This window comes from Hirundo rustica, chromosome 4 (genome assembly GCF_015227805.2).
Source record: "Hirundo rustica isolate bHirRus1 chromosome 4, bHirRus1.pri.v3, whole genome shotgun sequence".
In the NCBI taxonomy this organism is placed as follows: Eukaryota; Metazoa; Chordata; class Aves; order Passeriformes; family Hirundinidae; genus Hirundo; species Hirundo rustica.
This window is the reverse complement of record NC_053453.1, coordinates 22946876-22961533: the sequence shown is the minus strand read 5'-3', so window position 1 is coordinate 22961533 and position 14658 is coordinate 22946876. Positions and strand designations below refer to the sequence as shown.

The following is a 14658-nucleotide window of genomic DNA, read 5'->3' as shown; positions in this document are numbered from 1 at the left end:
GCTCTCTCTCAGTCTCTCCTCAGTCCCAGTCCCTCCGGCGCTGCTGGAAAATGCCGAGGTCCAGGCCCCGGTGGGCCGCAGGTGCAGCCCCCAGTGCTCCCCTGGGTTTTCAGTCCAGAGCAGGTTTAAACAGTTCCAAGAAAAAGGGAAAAAAACAGTCCAGGAAACTTCTCTGCCCTAGCTAGCTGAAACTAACTAAAAAAAAAAAAAAAAAACCTCTGTCCTGCAGTCTCTCCAAGCCTCCGCCGAACACCCCATCCGCAGAAGAATGTGGAGGAGTCAGGCAGTTTTCTCAAAACAAACTCCGCGCTTCTCCTTGCTCTTAGAACCTGTCTTAAAGGCACAGGACTCAATATACAGCACAAACAGAACAGACGATTGGGGATACAGGCATCATAACGTTACCCTAGGACAGGTTACTAAGATATGTAATTTCTATGTAAACACCTGACCTGTTGATAAAAATGTTTGAGTAATATAAACTGAAGTCTCTGATAAAATGTGACCAAGCTACAGGCGCAGTTTGACTTGTATTTTAAGTAAAATAGTAATAGTAAAAGATAGTTATGGCAACACTCTAAATTATTGACTCCAGCATGAGGGTCTGAGAGAAATGGAGCTGCTTTTAAAAGGTGCCTGTGGTGATACAAAAAAACCACTGGTGTCCACAGAAGTCAGAGCTTCGAGCATGTACGCTGGGGTTCCCTGGGACAGGATGACATATCAAAGTGTATTCAAAGTGAATTTTTTATGGCAGGTTTTTTGGTGTTTTTTTTTTTTTTTTTTTTTTCCCAATATTTATGGAACTATTCATGCTTTGAATATGCTCAGATAATAGAGTACCCCAGGCTTCTGCAAACTGTTTTTTTCTCATTCTGCCTATATTATCATATCTGAGCCTCTAATGTTGTGCAGTATAATAATCCTGACAGCATGCTGCAATTTCCAGATGTGTCACACATGAATAACTGAGACACAAGGTGATCAAAGGAATTGTCCAAGTTCTCTCAGGAAATCTGCAGCAGAGCAGGGACTTAAACCAGATGGCCCATTCCTCTGGAAAGCTTTAAATATTGAATTAGCATGACTTGCTGCTGGCATGTCCATACCGGAGTGCAACACAGTGTTTTGCTGCAGAGCCTGCCTGTGATTTAGCTACATTAGCTTACTGCTGATCCCAGCACAGCAATTCAAGAGGCATAGGGTATTTCCATGCAGAGGGACAGTGGTTGGTAACTGGACAAAACAGAGAAGCTGCAGAGACTGAAAAGGGGACAGGGAATGGATCAACACCCAGCAGCCAGAGGGAGAAATATAGGCCTAAAATTTTGCATTGTTATGGACACAAGGAAAGAGTCCAGACGTTAACTTCATTATTCTAACATTGCACGGAGGGCAAAGTTATCATTTCCTCTTGACAGTAATGGGAGTTTTGCACATGAGGTGCCTCTGATAAATTAAACATAAACCCATTGAAGGCATTTTCCATTGAAGAAAAAAGATCATTTCTTTAAATTAAATCATTAAAGCTTCTCTTTTTATGTACAGGTAAACCTGCTTCCAGAAATCCAGCATTTTCTTTGCAGAAAAGAGGGCTTATGCCATATAACAAAAGCCTTTTCAGGTAATCTGATTTCTTCAAATCTACGTATGTGATAATTGTCTTTTAACAGTTGTCACAGGAAGTTTCTGAAATGAGACTGTCAAGCTTACGATTCTATTTTATTTTTAGTCATGAATGCATGGAGGGAAAGAATGAAAATCGATAACCCATTTTAAACACTCTTAAATATAGATTACAATTATACAGCATCTTTCCAGGTAAAGATATTGCATTGTTCAGCTGTTGCATATTGCAGAAATAATTTGGCTGTGTTTTATTTTTGGACTATTTTGTGTTAATATAGTGTATTGGTATTTACATTTCTGTGCCCTGGGTTTGTTGTAATACGTTTGTTCGACTTTACAAAAATGTTGTGGCATGGAGAAGGAGTCAGAGTTTGGTTCCCATCCAGACATAATTTACTGATAAAAAGCCTTTATTGTGTATTATGATCATCAACCAGAAAAGTTTAAAGGTTATGGGCAAGTTTCCAAAGAATTGTAATTTGCCATGAGTAAAATTCATCTTTGAAAAGAAACTGGAAGAAAACTGTTGTGCACTGTATTTGGTCTATTTAAACATCCCTCTCTTTCCCCCTTTTATATATAAATGCGAAATTTAACACAGAAGGAAAGGATTTGTTACATCTCATTTAACCATTTAGGAGTCAGGTATCTCCTGAAAGCTGTATTCTAGTCTTCCATTTAAATCAGTATAGAGGGAGACATACCTACAAATGCTACTTCTTTTTATCTTAAAATATGTATTTAAGATAGGTGTGTTGAATTAGTCTTTGAAGGTGCTTGCTACCCAATTATGTCTCACTGCCTAGAGAAATTGGTAACCCTGCTCATGTAACAGATTGCCTTCAAAAAACCTTGGTTCACCCTGCTACTTGAAGAAAGGCCAGTTGCAGTGGTTTTATTATTTTACTACCACAAAACCACAGACACAAGAGGCATTTACTACGCAAATAGCTTTCTCTTTAAAATATGCACATTTTCACTGCTGTCCATGACCGTGGTACAAGGCACCTTGTATATGACCCTTCTAATAAGCTGTTCAGTGTTTTCTCCTGTACTGGGTTTACGTGGCAAGCTTTTGATAGCGGGGGGCCACAGGAGTGGCTTTTGTGAGAAGCTGTCAGAAGCTTCCCTTAAGTCCAGTAGAGCCAATGCAAGCCAGCTCCAAGATGGATTTGCTGCTGGCCAAGGCTGAGTCCATTAACAGTGGTGGTAGCACCTCTGGGATTACATGTTTAAGAAGGGAAATAAAACAATTGCACAACCTGGAGAGATTAGTGAAGAAGGAGTGGGTGGAGGTGCTCCAGGCACCAGAGCAGAAATTCTCCTGCAGCCTGTGGTGCAGCCCATGGTGTGACGGCTGTGCCTCTGTACCATGGAGGTACATGGGGGAGCAGAGATCCACCTGCAACCCAGGGAGCACCCACTGCCAGGAGAGGTGGATGCCCGAAGGAAGCTGTGACCCTGTGGAAGGGTCCCTCCCTGAAGGGAGCTCCTGGCAGGAGAGACCTGTGGAGAGAGGAGCCCGTGCTGGAGCAGTCTGTTCCTGAAGGACTGCACCCCATGGGAGGGACCCGTGCTGGGGTCATGAAGTTCATGAAGAACTGCAGCCTGTGGGAAGGACGCTCCTTGGAGAAGTTCACAAAGGACTGTCTCCTGGGGGAAGGGCCCCTATGCTGGCATGTGAGGACTCCTCCCACTGAGGAGAAAGGAGAGGCAGAGACAATGTGTGATGGACTGACTGTACTCCCATTCCCCTCTCCCTGCATCACTGCAGGGAGGAGGTAGTGACTCAGGAGTAAAATTGAGCCTGGAAAGAAGGGAGGGATGGAGGGAAAGTGTTTAAGATTTAGTTTTATTTCTTATTATCCTACTCTGATTTGATGGATTATTGATTGAATAAATTCAATTAATACCACAAATTTTTTGCCTGTGACGGTAATTAATGAGTGATGTCTCCCTATCCTGACTCACAAGCATTTTGTAAGTTTCTCTTGCCTGTCCAGCTGAGTGATAGACAGGGTAATGGTGTGCACCTGGCATATAACCAGGGTCAACTTACCACATCTTGTCTTCAGGGAAGGGCCATTTGTAAGCATCTTATTCCTTACTTATATTTTTAGTGTTTTCCTGGCAAAGAGAAAAGGCCTTGTATCTGATGTTGAAATCCCACTGAAGTCAAGCTCATACATGTGCTTTGCAGCAGGGCTCTGAATCTCACCCTCACAGCAAAGGAGGATTATTCTAGCAGTCAACTGAAGAACTATCATACAGAAAAAGGCCCATCTGTCACTTTTCTGTTGCCAATAAGAAAGGTTTTGAACCTATATTAGATGAAGTGTTTTAAAGTAAAATTGAAAAATTCTATCTCTTAAATCTAGGTGTCTTCACATCAGCATGTGACCTAGGGCTGAGATAGCTATTTCTACACAAGGTTCTCATGACACTTAAGATGCCATGGAGAGTCCAGCATGCCCAGTAGAATGGGCAGATTCGGCACAGGACCCATTTCCTTTTGGTCCAGCAGATAGGGGTTCAGAGAGTTATCCTGTGGTATCTTAGATGGCAATAGATATCTGTTTGTGGATACTGAATTTAACCCTTGGTATTTAGATTAAGCAAACCCAAAAGAGCATTTATTTTCAGCATAATTCAGGGTTAGCTGAATTGCTTCACACTGACTGTATAGACTACACTGATGTACACTGACAGGAATAGGAACTTAGACAGTGGTACAAAGTGGGGTCATCTCTGTGTAGACCAGACCTTGGTTTCAGCTCATGAATTAATCCCATTCAGTGTCACTGGATATGTGACATGTAATTTAGAATGAGTGGAACTCATCCATAAAAGGTGAGAGTAGAATCAGAAGGGTAAATAATTTCATTTCAGGTTCAGTGGACAAAAAGGTATAAGTTAGAGCAAACTAGTCTAGAGGTGAGACTTCAGATACTCCCCCTTCCATTCATCTGATAAAGCCTGCTCTTTCCACATTCTTTTGCTTACATTCTCCAACAGATCTCTCTTTCAACAACAGCAGAGTTGCCAATTAGGATAATTTTTTTGATCCTCAATTTTAAAATTATTCACAGAAATGACAATTCTCATCAGTATTTCCTCCACAGAACAGTTAGTTTCCTTTCAAATCAGTTATGTACTTTCACTCTTGTGTATTTGAGTCAACAGGGTTTCTCTGCAATTCCTGTTAAAGAGGATCAGTTGGTTTGTTATTACTGTCATTTAGTCAGCCTTCAAGGAGCCAAGCAATTTCCTGTAAAAGTGAAAACACAGAGAGTTATGTTCTCTAATTAAAGACATAGTAAGTTGTAGAAAGAAAGACCAGGCAGCAATGCTGAGAAAATGGGATTACTGGATTTACTGTGGCTATGACAGTGTTGATGTTGATAGGCAGTGCTAAAGTGGTTTGGGGTTTTTTAACGTTATTTTTTATTTGTTGTTGTGCAACTCTTAAACTGCTAGGCTTTGTATTTAAGACAGCATGCCCATTCTCATATGTTGTATAGGAATCTCTCTGTTGTATAGGAAAGAAAATGATTTATACAAAATATCAGGCCAGTGCTTGTTTATTTCCTCTTTCTCTTTTATGAAGAATGGTTTTGTCATTCTGACATTTCATATTGCTTCTATTTACATGGGGCAGGGGGAAATAATGCACATACCAGTGATGACTGCTTTTTAGGAAAGAACCTGGGAAGAGAAAAAGTTAGGGAAATTAGTCTGGAAGAAGACGAGAGGAGCAAAAGATTAAAAATACATGCTGTGTATGGATAAATTTGATTACCATTGAAGAGAGGGTTGCTGGAAGATGGGTTTGTGGATTTGTGGCAATGGATTTATGATGAGGCATAAGAACAGTAAGAGTATTCAACACTGAAGGCTACTTGCTGCACAGTCTGAGAAGATTGTTTGAATTCTAGTTTTGCAGGGCAGTTAGCTCAGTTTTTACTCAAGTGCCTGATGTCTGCTCACTATATGTGGGACTTGGACCTTGAGAAGGTTCTGATATAGCTAATGGATAACCAGGGAAGGCTCCTGGCATTTATTGCAGCAAAAGCTGCAGTAGTTGTAGTGATCTGGAAATTAAATCTTCCTGTACATGACCCAGACCTAGAAGCTCTGTGAGGTTGGAGAATGACTGTCAGAGAGATTTCAGGTGTTCATACCTGGTAACTCACCATATGTGGGTTTAGAACTGGGCTTGGCTGCCTCCTAGAACTATTCCCAGCCAAGAAATGGAGAGGACTAAGTCCACAATATGAGCAGAATTGCCCAGATTCAGTATAGGATACAGGAAAGGTATCCTGATGCATGTACAGCAATTACAGTATTTGACAGGGTTTGCCTGAGAAAGTAGTGGAATTGCTTGTAGCATTACCTCCCTAATTTTCTTGTTCCCTATGGAATCCAAACTAGTTTGTCTTTCCATGTAAACGTTTGTCTCACTTCCAGTGCCCAGTCTGTACCATGCACAGCTGTTTTCTCTACCCATGCAAATCATTGATCCTTTTTTTAAGTAACATTTTTGCCTTGTGACTTCCTTCTGTGTTTCTGTTTATTAGTGTCACTAGTGCAGAGACTTTATGAGTGCCTGCCAGCCTTGTGTGCTCCCATGATCTCCTGCTGGGCTGGCCAGCAACATTAATCACACAGAAGGTCTTGGGATAGGCATGAGACTAATGAAATTGTAAAGGAGGGAGAGCCAAGATAGTCCAGCTGTGTGACTGTGCTCCCACTCTGTGAGATGTTTATTGTCTGGTGCTAACCCTGTGCTAGCTTTCTTCTCCTGCTGCCTATCCCCAGTGTCCTTGTGTTACTCTGGAGTCAACATGAAAGGTTATGACCTGAGGGTAGGAAGCAAGACTCAGGGGAGCTTCCTGTGGAAGAGAGAAGTTATACATCAAGTTTATTTTCTGTTGTAACAATTCAATATCTCTGAGATGGGAACTTGATATTTTAAAAGGGGATGCACTTCTTTTGCAGCTGGCCACTATAAATATTTGCACTCCAGTTTTGATCAGGTTTGTGCCTATTACCTTTCTGCTACTGAAGTTAATAAGAGCCTCAAGAGTGGCCAATAAAAGCAGCATCTGATTTTTTCCAGTTAAATTGATTATAAACTATGTGGGGCAGGAATTTCATTGGTTTTACAACAGTTTCAAATCCCAGCTAGATAAGAAGAGCAACATAACAGCAAATATTAATAGTTTGAAAAGGAGTAGAGCTAAAGTAACTTAATTACTTGGCCTATACTCTTCTATATTCTACCCTGTCACTAGTACAGAATTGTGGCTCTAATCATGCAACATTCAGCCCGCATTTTCACTGTGTTGCTTTTTCCAAAGTTTTATAGCTTATCTGTGTAATTAAGTTTTGGTATGAAGGGTGCACACAGAAGAAGCAGCCCTTCTGAAAAATATTGGAAAAAAACCATACCTCTAACTTTAATTCTTAGGATGCTTTAGGAATGAAGACACAAACACTATACTTAATATTGTAAATACTGGTTTTCATGCACCTGCCAAAACAGACAGGCAAAACACATGGTAAGTGATTAAGCTAAACTGAAGCTGTATGTGCTGTTCTAAAGGGAAAAGTAAACAGCATCATACAAATGTAGCACTGTCATAATTTTATCTTTTTACCTCTGAAACTTCAGAATGAATTTCAGTGCATTTCAACCCATAGTTTAACCTCGACATCTGCTTTACTATAAAATTGTTTGGTTTTTAAATCTAAACCTGTTTAGGACAGTTTAAACTTCCAGAAATGACAAGTAGTTTGCCATTTCTCCATTCTAAATATCTAGAGTGTGTTTTGTGCTTTGAGATTAAGTGTATTACAGAGGGTGGGATCACTGCATTTTTTTAATGTGAAAAGCTTTTAAGGGCAGCTGAACCAGTACTCAGCAGTGGGCAGGATATGGGACTTGCATCAATGTTGACATCGCAAATAAAGCTCGTAATGCATATCAAGACCATCACACATTAAGTTTCAAGCTTATTCAAGCACATTCAAGTTTTCAAGAAACCATATTCCAGTGAACTCAATGCAAATTTTTCCATGACTTCACTGGATGCCAGGATTGCCTTTAGTGTTTCTAGTTTCCTTTGAATACTTATCAGCTGCTTTGAGTTTCACAGCCACATTTTTCTAAATGCATAGGTCATAAAACTAAGTGCTAAAGGTTCTCTCTTTCTTTAGCAACCTCAGGGCATGATGTGTAAGCCATAGTACACTACTGTAGCGTCGTGTGGTAACAGTGACCATCGTGTCCAGGGAGGTTACAACCACCGGCAGGGAAACAGACAAGACAAGTCTTTGTTATAAGCACGAGAATCCATTTATTCCCCCCTACCCCGGGGCGGGGAGGGGGTGAGAACGAAGAGAGCTGAAGATGAAGAAAGTGAGAAGGGGCAGGGTCATGGGTTTTATCGGGTATTCTAGGGGAGGAGTCGTAGGGTTTAGGTCAAGGGAGGAGATAAGATTTCAGCCTCCACAAAAAAGGACTCCACAATTGCTAGTCTTTGTTTCAGTATTTTCATCCAAAAATCAAATAGGTAACAGGAGGCGATTGAATGGGATATATCTGCTTTCTGTGACAGGTCTCAAGGCATGTAGTGGGAGTAGTTCAAGTGAAATCATCCATCCTCCAAAATCAACACTGAAAAATGGAAAAAAAAATGCATTTTCAATGCTCATTGCTTTCACAGTTATGCACCTCAGAGCATGTTGCTGTACCTGATTGAGCCAAAGGTTACTAGGCTTTATTTTGATCAAAATTCCTTGTCCTGGAGAACTCAGAAGTCTGCCTAAGGGTCTGTTAAAGATTTTTTAGGCATCTCTTGATGTGGTGCAATCTTTGCAACTGTTAAACACACCTTTCCAACTTACAGAGGCTGGAAAATTGCCCAGCTGTAAATTCTAGAAGAGGACCAGGTTGTAGCTGTACAGTTTGCCTGGTTTGTATCACATATGAGCTCTTTGTGCTCCAGCAGCCCACACCAGTAAGAAAAATGGATGATCCCAGAGCAGAATGCAATATGGATTTCTTCTGACTCACTGTTGGAATGCAAACCTGCAAGGCTGACACAGAAGACCTGTAGTTCCTGAATACTGTACTGTAGAAACTGCTGAAAAATTACATGAGATACCATTCTCTTTACTTTTTCATGTCAGAGAATTGAGGATCCTGCTAGAAACAGACTACCACTATGGAAATCTAGGAAGACATTAATAAGATTTCTATGCAGATGGAAAGGCTGCTGTACAGTTTCAGCATCAATGTACTTTAAGGTTCTAAAGCAATGTTTTTCCTGCTAAAAAGAAAAGCAATCTGATTAATACCTTGCAAGTACAAATGTGCTGAGTTTACAATTTCATTTTATGACAGAAATTAACAATGTGCTGGGCTCAAAACAAAGCCCAGCACTTCAGTTACATTTCATTCCATCTCTAGATTTGTGCTTCATTAAACTAGAAGCTCCCAAGGTGGCTCAATCGCACTAACATCAAAGGATACTATAGAAGGAAAGATAAAGAAGGGGACACATTCTCATTCATCTTCTGTTTCTTTTTCTCATTCATCTTCTGTTTCTTTTTCTTTCAAGCAAAGGTGACTTAGTTCAACCAGTAGGGTATTCTCCTGCTGAATTCCTTGCCTTTGCAGATCACCAGATGTTTGTGTTAACCTAAGTGTTCCATTTACCACCAAACCAGGTGGCTGCAGTCTGGCTATGCTCCAGGAATTCTTAATTTGTCCAAATGTACTTCTAGCTATTGGTAAACCTTTTACTCAGCCACACGTTGTAACTCTTAAATCAGCTATTCTTTATTGTGTATCTCATGTTACACTTCAGAACTCTGAGCCAAAGGCAAGTAAGTAACTTGTCAGCTGGAGATGGGGAGGGAGAAGGAGCAAGAAGTCATAGCTGTGTAAAACACTTGAAAGTCCTCATTAGACATCAGTGAGGCTGCTGCATTAGGTATCAGTTGTCACTGTCAACTGATCTGTTTGACTGTTGTAGCCTGAGAGATTGGAATACAGAACAGTATCTGCCACCAGTTCATGTGACAAAGAGGTGCTTAATTTTTTTTGATCCAGTGGTGTTGACTTGCTTTGGTGGATTTTATACCTCCTCTTTGAATATGCCATGCAGCTGTTCTTATGTCTCAGTTCTGTGTTTTATCTGCTGCTGTGGTTAATGTGTGAATTCAGGTGAGAACATGTAGTGGCCTCCTTACTCATCAGCGTGACCTCACAGTGAACACCCTAGGAAGTGGTAAAGTGGTGTTGTTGTCGGTGTTTTCAACAGTACCATTCCAGAGATGTCAGCATCAGAAACCTTCTTCAAGCCAGAATTTAAAAGAAATAAGTTTTGTGGGTTTTTTCAAAGTGAAAGCAGGCCATAGGTCCTTTACACTGGAGCATCAAAAATGGCAGCAGCAAAACGTGCTTGTGGCAAAGCCTGCAGCTGCTCCTCAGGAAAAACAGCACTTTGTGTAACATTTCCATTGCTGCATAGCCAATGTAAAATGAAAAATCTTTTGTTGCTGTTTTGTTTTGTTTTTCTTTGATCTTTAGAATCTGCTACAAAAATTACAATTTACAAATTAAAAATAATAAGATTTTGATTTTTGAAAGAGAGTATGTAGTCTCGACATGGTATTAGGATGCTGCAACTCTTTCTAACTTGGTTTTTCAAGCTGCCTGAGACATCAGCTGCTGAGCCTGCTTCACCTCTTCCACTATAAGATGTTGATGTTTTTTATGTACTTCAAGAGGACTGCTTAATTAACAACAGCTTGTAGAGTGATTTCAAGATGGAAAAACATGGCAATTACTGCAAACAGTAAAGGCACTGCAGGCTAATTTTCATTGATGATAAAGTTGATTAACAAATACACAGCTCTAATAAACACTGTTACTGCTTTTGAGTGCAGGAGCAGGTGAAGAGTTGCCATGAGAACAGATGCAGCTGAGTGTGCTCAGTTCAACACTACTGATGTCTCTTAATCATTATGATAATTGTGTTCATTGATTACTAGGAGTGGATTAAACAAAGTGAAGGACTGTAACTCCCTCTAACCTTTGCCTGATGGCATACATCCTCTGTGTCATCTTAAAGGAGTAAGCATCTAGTGACAGTCTCACTTCTTCATAGAGCCCCCTTGTGATTGGCTATCTCCCAAGGGGATGCCAGCACAAAACCAATAAAGAGGTGTAGAGCACCATACAAACAGGATGCTCTATAGAAGAGGCATAATTTATGAACATTGTGCTTTTTTAGCTTTCAATGCTAATTATCAGCACCCTGAAATTTGTTTAACATGGCAGGTGATTTTTTTGGTTGGTTGTCTGGGCGGGGGGGGGGGGGGGGGGGGGGGTTTGGTTGTTGCTGTTGGGTGTTTGTTTGTTTGTTTGTTTGTTTTAGTGTTTTGTTTTGTTTTTGTGGTTTTTACATTTTTGGGGAGATAAGGATTTTGTTGGGGTTTGGTTTGGTTTGGTTTGTGGTTTTCATTTTCTTCTTGGTTTTTTTTGGTTTTTTTATTGTTTGTTTTTGTTTTGGGGGTGGGTTTTTGTTGTTGTTGGGTGTTTGTTTGTTTGTTTTGGTTTTGAGGCATTTTGTAATGACTTAGGACAATACTAAGAATCTTCTACCCAGTAGTTTGATAATAACAGGACAGTTGTGGTTTTTCATCTATCCTTACCCATTTGTTTTACTTTTGTTACATCCAGCTCCAGGAAATGGTCAACTGGGTAGTAACAAATGAATTAATGTCAAAGTAATCTTTTTTCTTTCCCTGAAACAGTTAAAAGTCTCATTTAAGAGGGATAAATGCAGGTACACGAACTTCATCTCATTATTTTCAACTTCTGTCCTGTGAGTTGTTACTTGTTGCTTTAGCAACACAATTAGAAACATGTTTTTAAAAGGAAAAGACACATTGCTTTCTCTTGAGTAATGATCTGTACAGCCCTTTGCTGCCATGTTCTTATTTTCAGTAAAATGTTTCCTTTTAATCCTTACTTTCTTTTAAATAGTTAAAGTGATGCATAGTAATAGTTACATGGGACCATTGCTAAATGCCATGGTGAGATGCCATTGTCTATCTACAGGGTAAAAATTGCCATAGTAAAATGTCGTTGTGTCTTTACATCAAGTCAAATATGAGAAAAAAATACAACTTGATTTTGCTATCTGGTTCCTATGCATATTCAGAAGTAAATCTGCTACATAAACTGCTTAATGAGAGTTTATTTTCTTCCTCCTGTTGTCACTACACAGTCAAGTAGGCAGATCAGTCAGCTTTTGTCGCTGTACCATCAAAAACCAGTAGTCACTTGCAAAGTTCAAATCAGTTATAATGCATAACATATCAGAAAGATGTCAGTGTGACTATAATTTAAGCATGATGTGCTCTATTAAATAACTGTCTGGTTTTGATTATTAGAGCCTTTAATCCTGCTAAATGGTACATGTAAGGCAGAAGACCAGATTAATTCTAGATACCAGTTGAGACTGGAAGGTTGAGCTGAGCTGATCTGATAAACAGCCAATAAATACAGACAATCACAATGCAGTTTTAATAAATTCTTGTAGTGGTTTCACGTTCACTAAATTTTGGTTTTGGTACTTACTCTTTTTTGTGAGAGAGAGACTAGGAGAAAAACAAAGCAGGCTTAACTTTAAAATTAACAAATAGTTTATTGATATACACTAAAAGAATAGAAAAACTGAAAGTTGGAAAAAACTAAAATGGAATGAAACTTCAAAAAACACTTTGCCCTCCCCTTATAAACTGTTTACTTTTTTACAAAACAACATAAAGAGACAAAACTTGTAATTTTCAGTCAGTTTCATTATTTGATAATAGTCTTTCATCAATTCATTAGGGGAAGAGTATCTTATTGAGTCATGGATCTTACTGACAACTTAGAATAGTTTTCTTGTGGGTTTTAAACTGTCACAAAAACAACTGCCTGGAGAAAACCTGCCTTTGTGACCCTCCCAGGAGCAGTTTCCCAAGCTGCTTATGGGTCACGGGTCCTAGACTTTTGCATACTGGGGTGTCACTTTTTAAAGATGAATAATTCCAAAGCAGAGGATTCTTCATTTCAAGGTACAGAGATATCTTTTCACTTCTTCACTGGTGCAAGGGGCTTCTCATCTTTATCTCTGTTTAAGCATCTTATAGGATATTACTTAGTTCATCACAAACACCTTTGCTTAAATTTACACGCAAAACAATCATCTCCCCCAATGCATATCTTTTCCATGATTTAAAGGAATAACTTAAATATAGAGTTCATTTCTATGGCTCAAGTAAGAATAGAACAACCAACTCTTCAACCCTCTGTCCCAATAGTCTTTTCACTCTTGCTCTTACTGACTTCAAGGTGTTGTTCTTTATGTTCACTCTGTCCTTTCTTACTTTCTCAGAAAAGAGCCAAGCTCTGGAAGCTTCATGTTGCTAAGAAAGACTTAAATCTGCTCAGAGTTTTTGTCTCTCACTCTCTGTAGCTCGTAATGTTAGATGTTCAAAGCTGAGCTGATAAGGAAAAAACTCACGCAGAAACATTAGAGATTGGAGCACTCGGGCAGTCCAGAATCACAAAAAGACCCCAAGCAAGATCATAAATGCCTTCTCAGCCCACCTCGGTGTAAATTGGGGTGGCCTCAGCTTAAATGGTGCCCATAGCTCTCATCAGGGGCTTAGAAGAGATTTTCCTCTGCTCTAAGGAAATTTGAAGAAAGTAGCTGTTACAAAACAACAACTTCTCCTTCCCCCCCTCACCCGGGAGCCGATAGAATCCGGCCAGGCCTCAGGCCAGCTTCCCCCGTCCAAAAGGGGGGAGCAGCAGGCCCAGCTCGATGTTACCTGTCTCACTCTGGCCAAAGGAAGAAGGAAAAGGACCCACCTACAGGAAATCAAGGGGTTTTATATGGTACTTCCCAAAGTCGCAGCTAACAATTTCAGTAGTCAGAACAGATGTCAATATTCTAACTAACTCTCTGATAGGTCTCTGTCTCTTCCAAAAGAATTCCCAGGTCCTGACCTGGAGAATTATTTTACATTCTTTTATAACTAAAAAACTAAACTGTACTAACCCATGACAGTTCTCTAGGAAAATGAATAGTTTTCTTCTTTAAATGTCTGTTTACATCTCATCACCAGGAACACAACTCCAGTTTTTTAATTTCTTGCACCGAAGTTGAGAGTGTATGCTTTAGAAAAGCAACTCTACAAATAAATTAATAACATTGCACCATGTAGTATGTAATTAAAAATAAAGGTAATATGGTTTGGGAATAATTTGAACAGGTTGATTTTTCCTGACCATTACTTAAGAACTTGAAATGTGAGTTGTGCTAGAGTTAATGAAAACTACCCTACATGGAATAATGACAGAACACGAGGGCTTTGTGCCTTTTTTATCAAGTACAGTAAAAGCAGAAAATACATGCTACCCCTTGACTGATCTCACATCACAATATTTTGATTACTATTAATAGTTGCATGCCTCAATAAGCTTGAGAACTGTGATACATCAGTCCTGCTCCCACTGTGTTTGGTGCAGAACTAAGACTCCCGTAGGTTTCAGTACCTGCAAATGGTAGCCTTAATGGTGAACATGGAAACAAGGAGGTATGCTTTTTTTATTGAGCTATGTTATGAGGGTGGCAAAGTCCCTTGGTCCTTAGTTAAAGAAATTTGTTATCCCCATTAATTGTAATTAGTGCTCCATGTGAAACTAAGTTTTGGTATTCTGTATTTGGAAATCAACTATTTAAATTTTTTCTAGAAGGAAAAAGGGGGCATTTTTTTGTATGCAGTATTGCTGCCCTCACCTCTAAAGTGGGAGTTGCAGCTAAGCCTTTCAGCCGGAAACTTGCAGCTGCTGGAAGGGGGTGTTTGGTGGGGGTGAAACTCTCTGCTAGAAGATCCAGAAAGGTTTATTGTCTCAGCATTGGTTATTTTACATTTTCATCTGATGTTGGTAGCTCCTCT

At 39.8% G+C, this 14658-nt stretch overlaps 1 protein-coding gene across 4 annotated transcripts in view; it reads left to right on the top strand.

Annotated features, from left to right (window-relative positions):
* The window catches only part of CPED1 (cadherin like and PC-esterase domain containing 1), a 155819-nt gene that overhangs the window by 38351 nt on the left and 102810 nt on the right, over positions 1–14658 (top strand). For all 4 annotated transcript variants that reach the window (XM_040062797.2, XM_040062798.2, XM_040062799.2 and 1 more), the window contains exon 5: positions 1549–1624. In XM_040062797.2, the coding sequence (XP_039918731.1) occupies positions 1549–1624 (76 nt within the window). The remainder of the gene's footprint in view (positions 1–1548; positions 1625–14658) is intronic.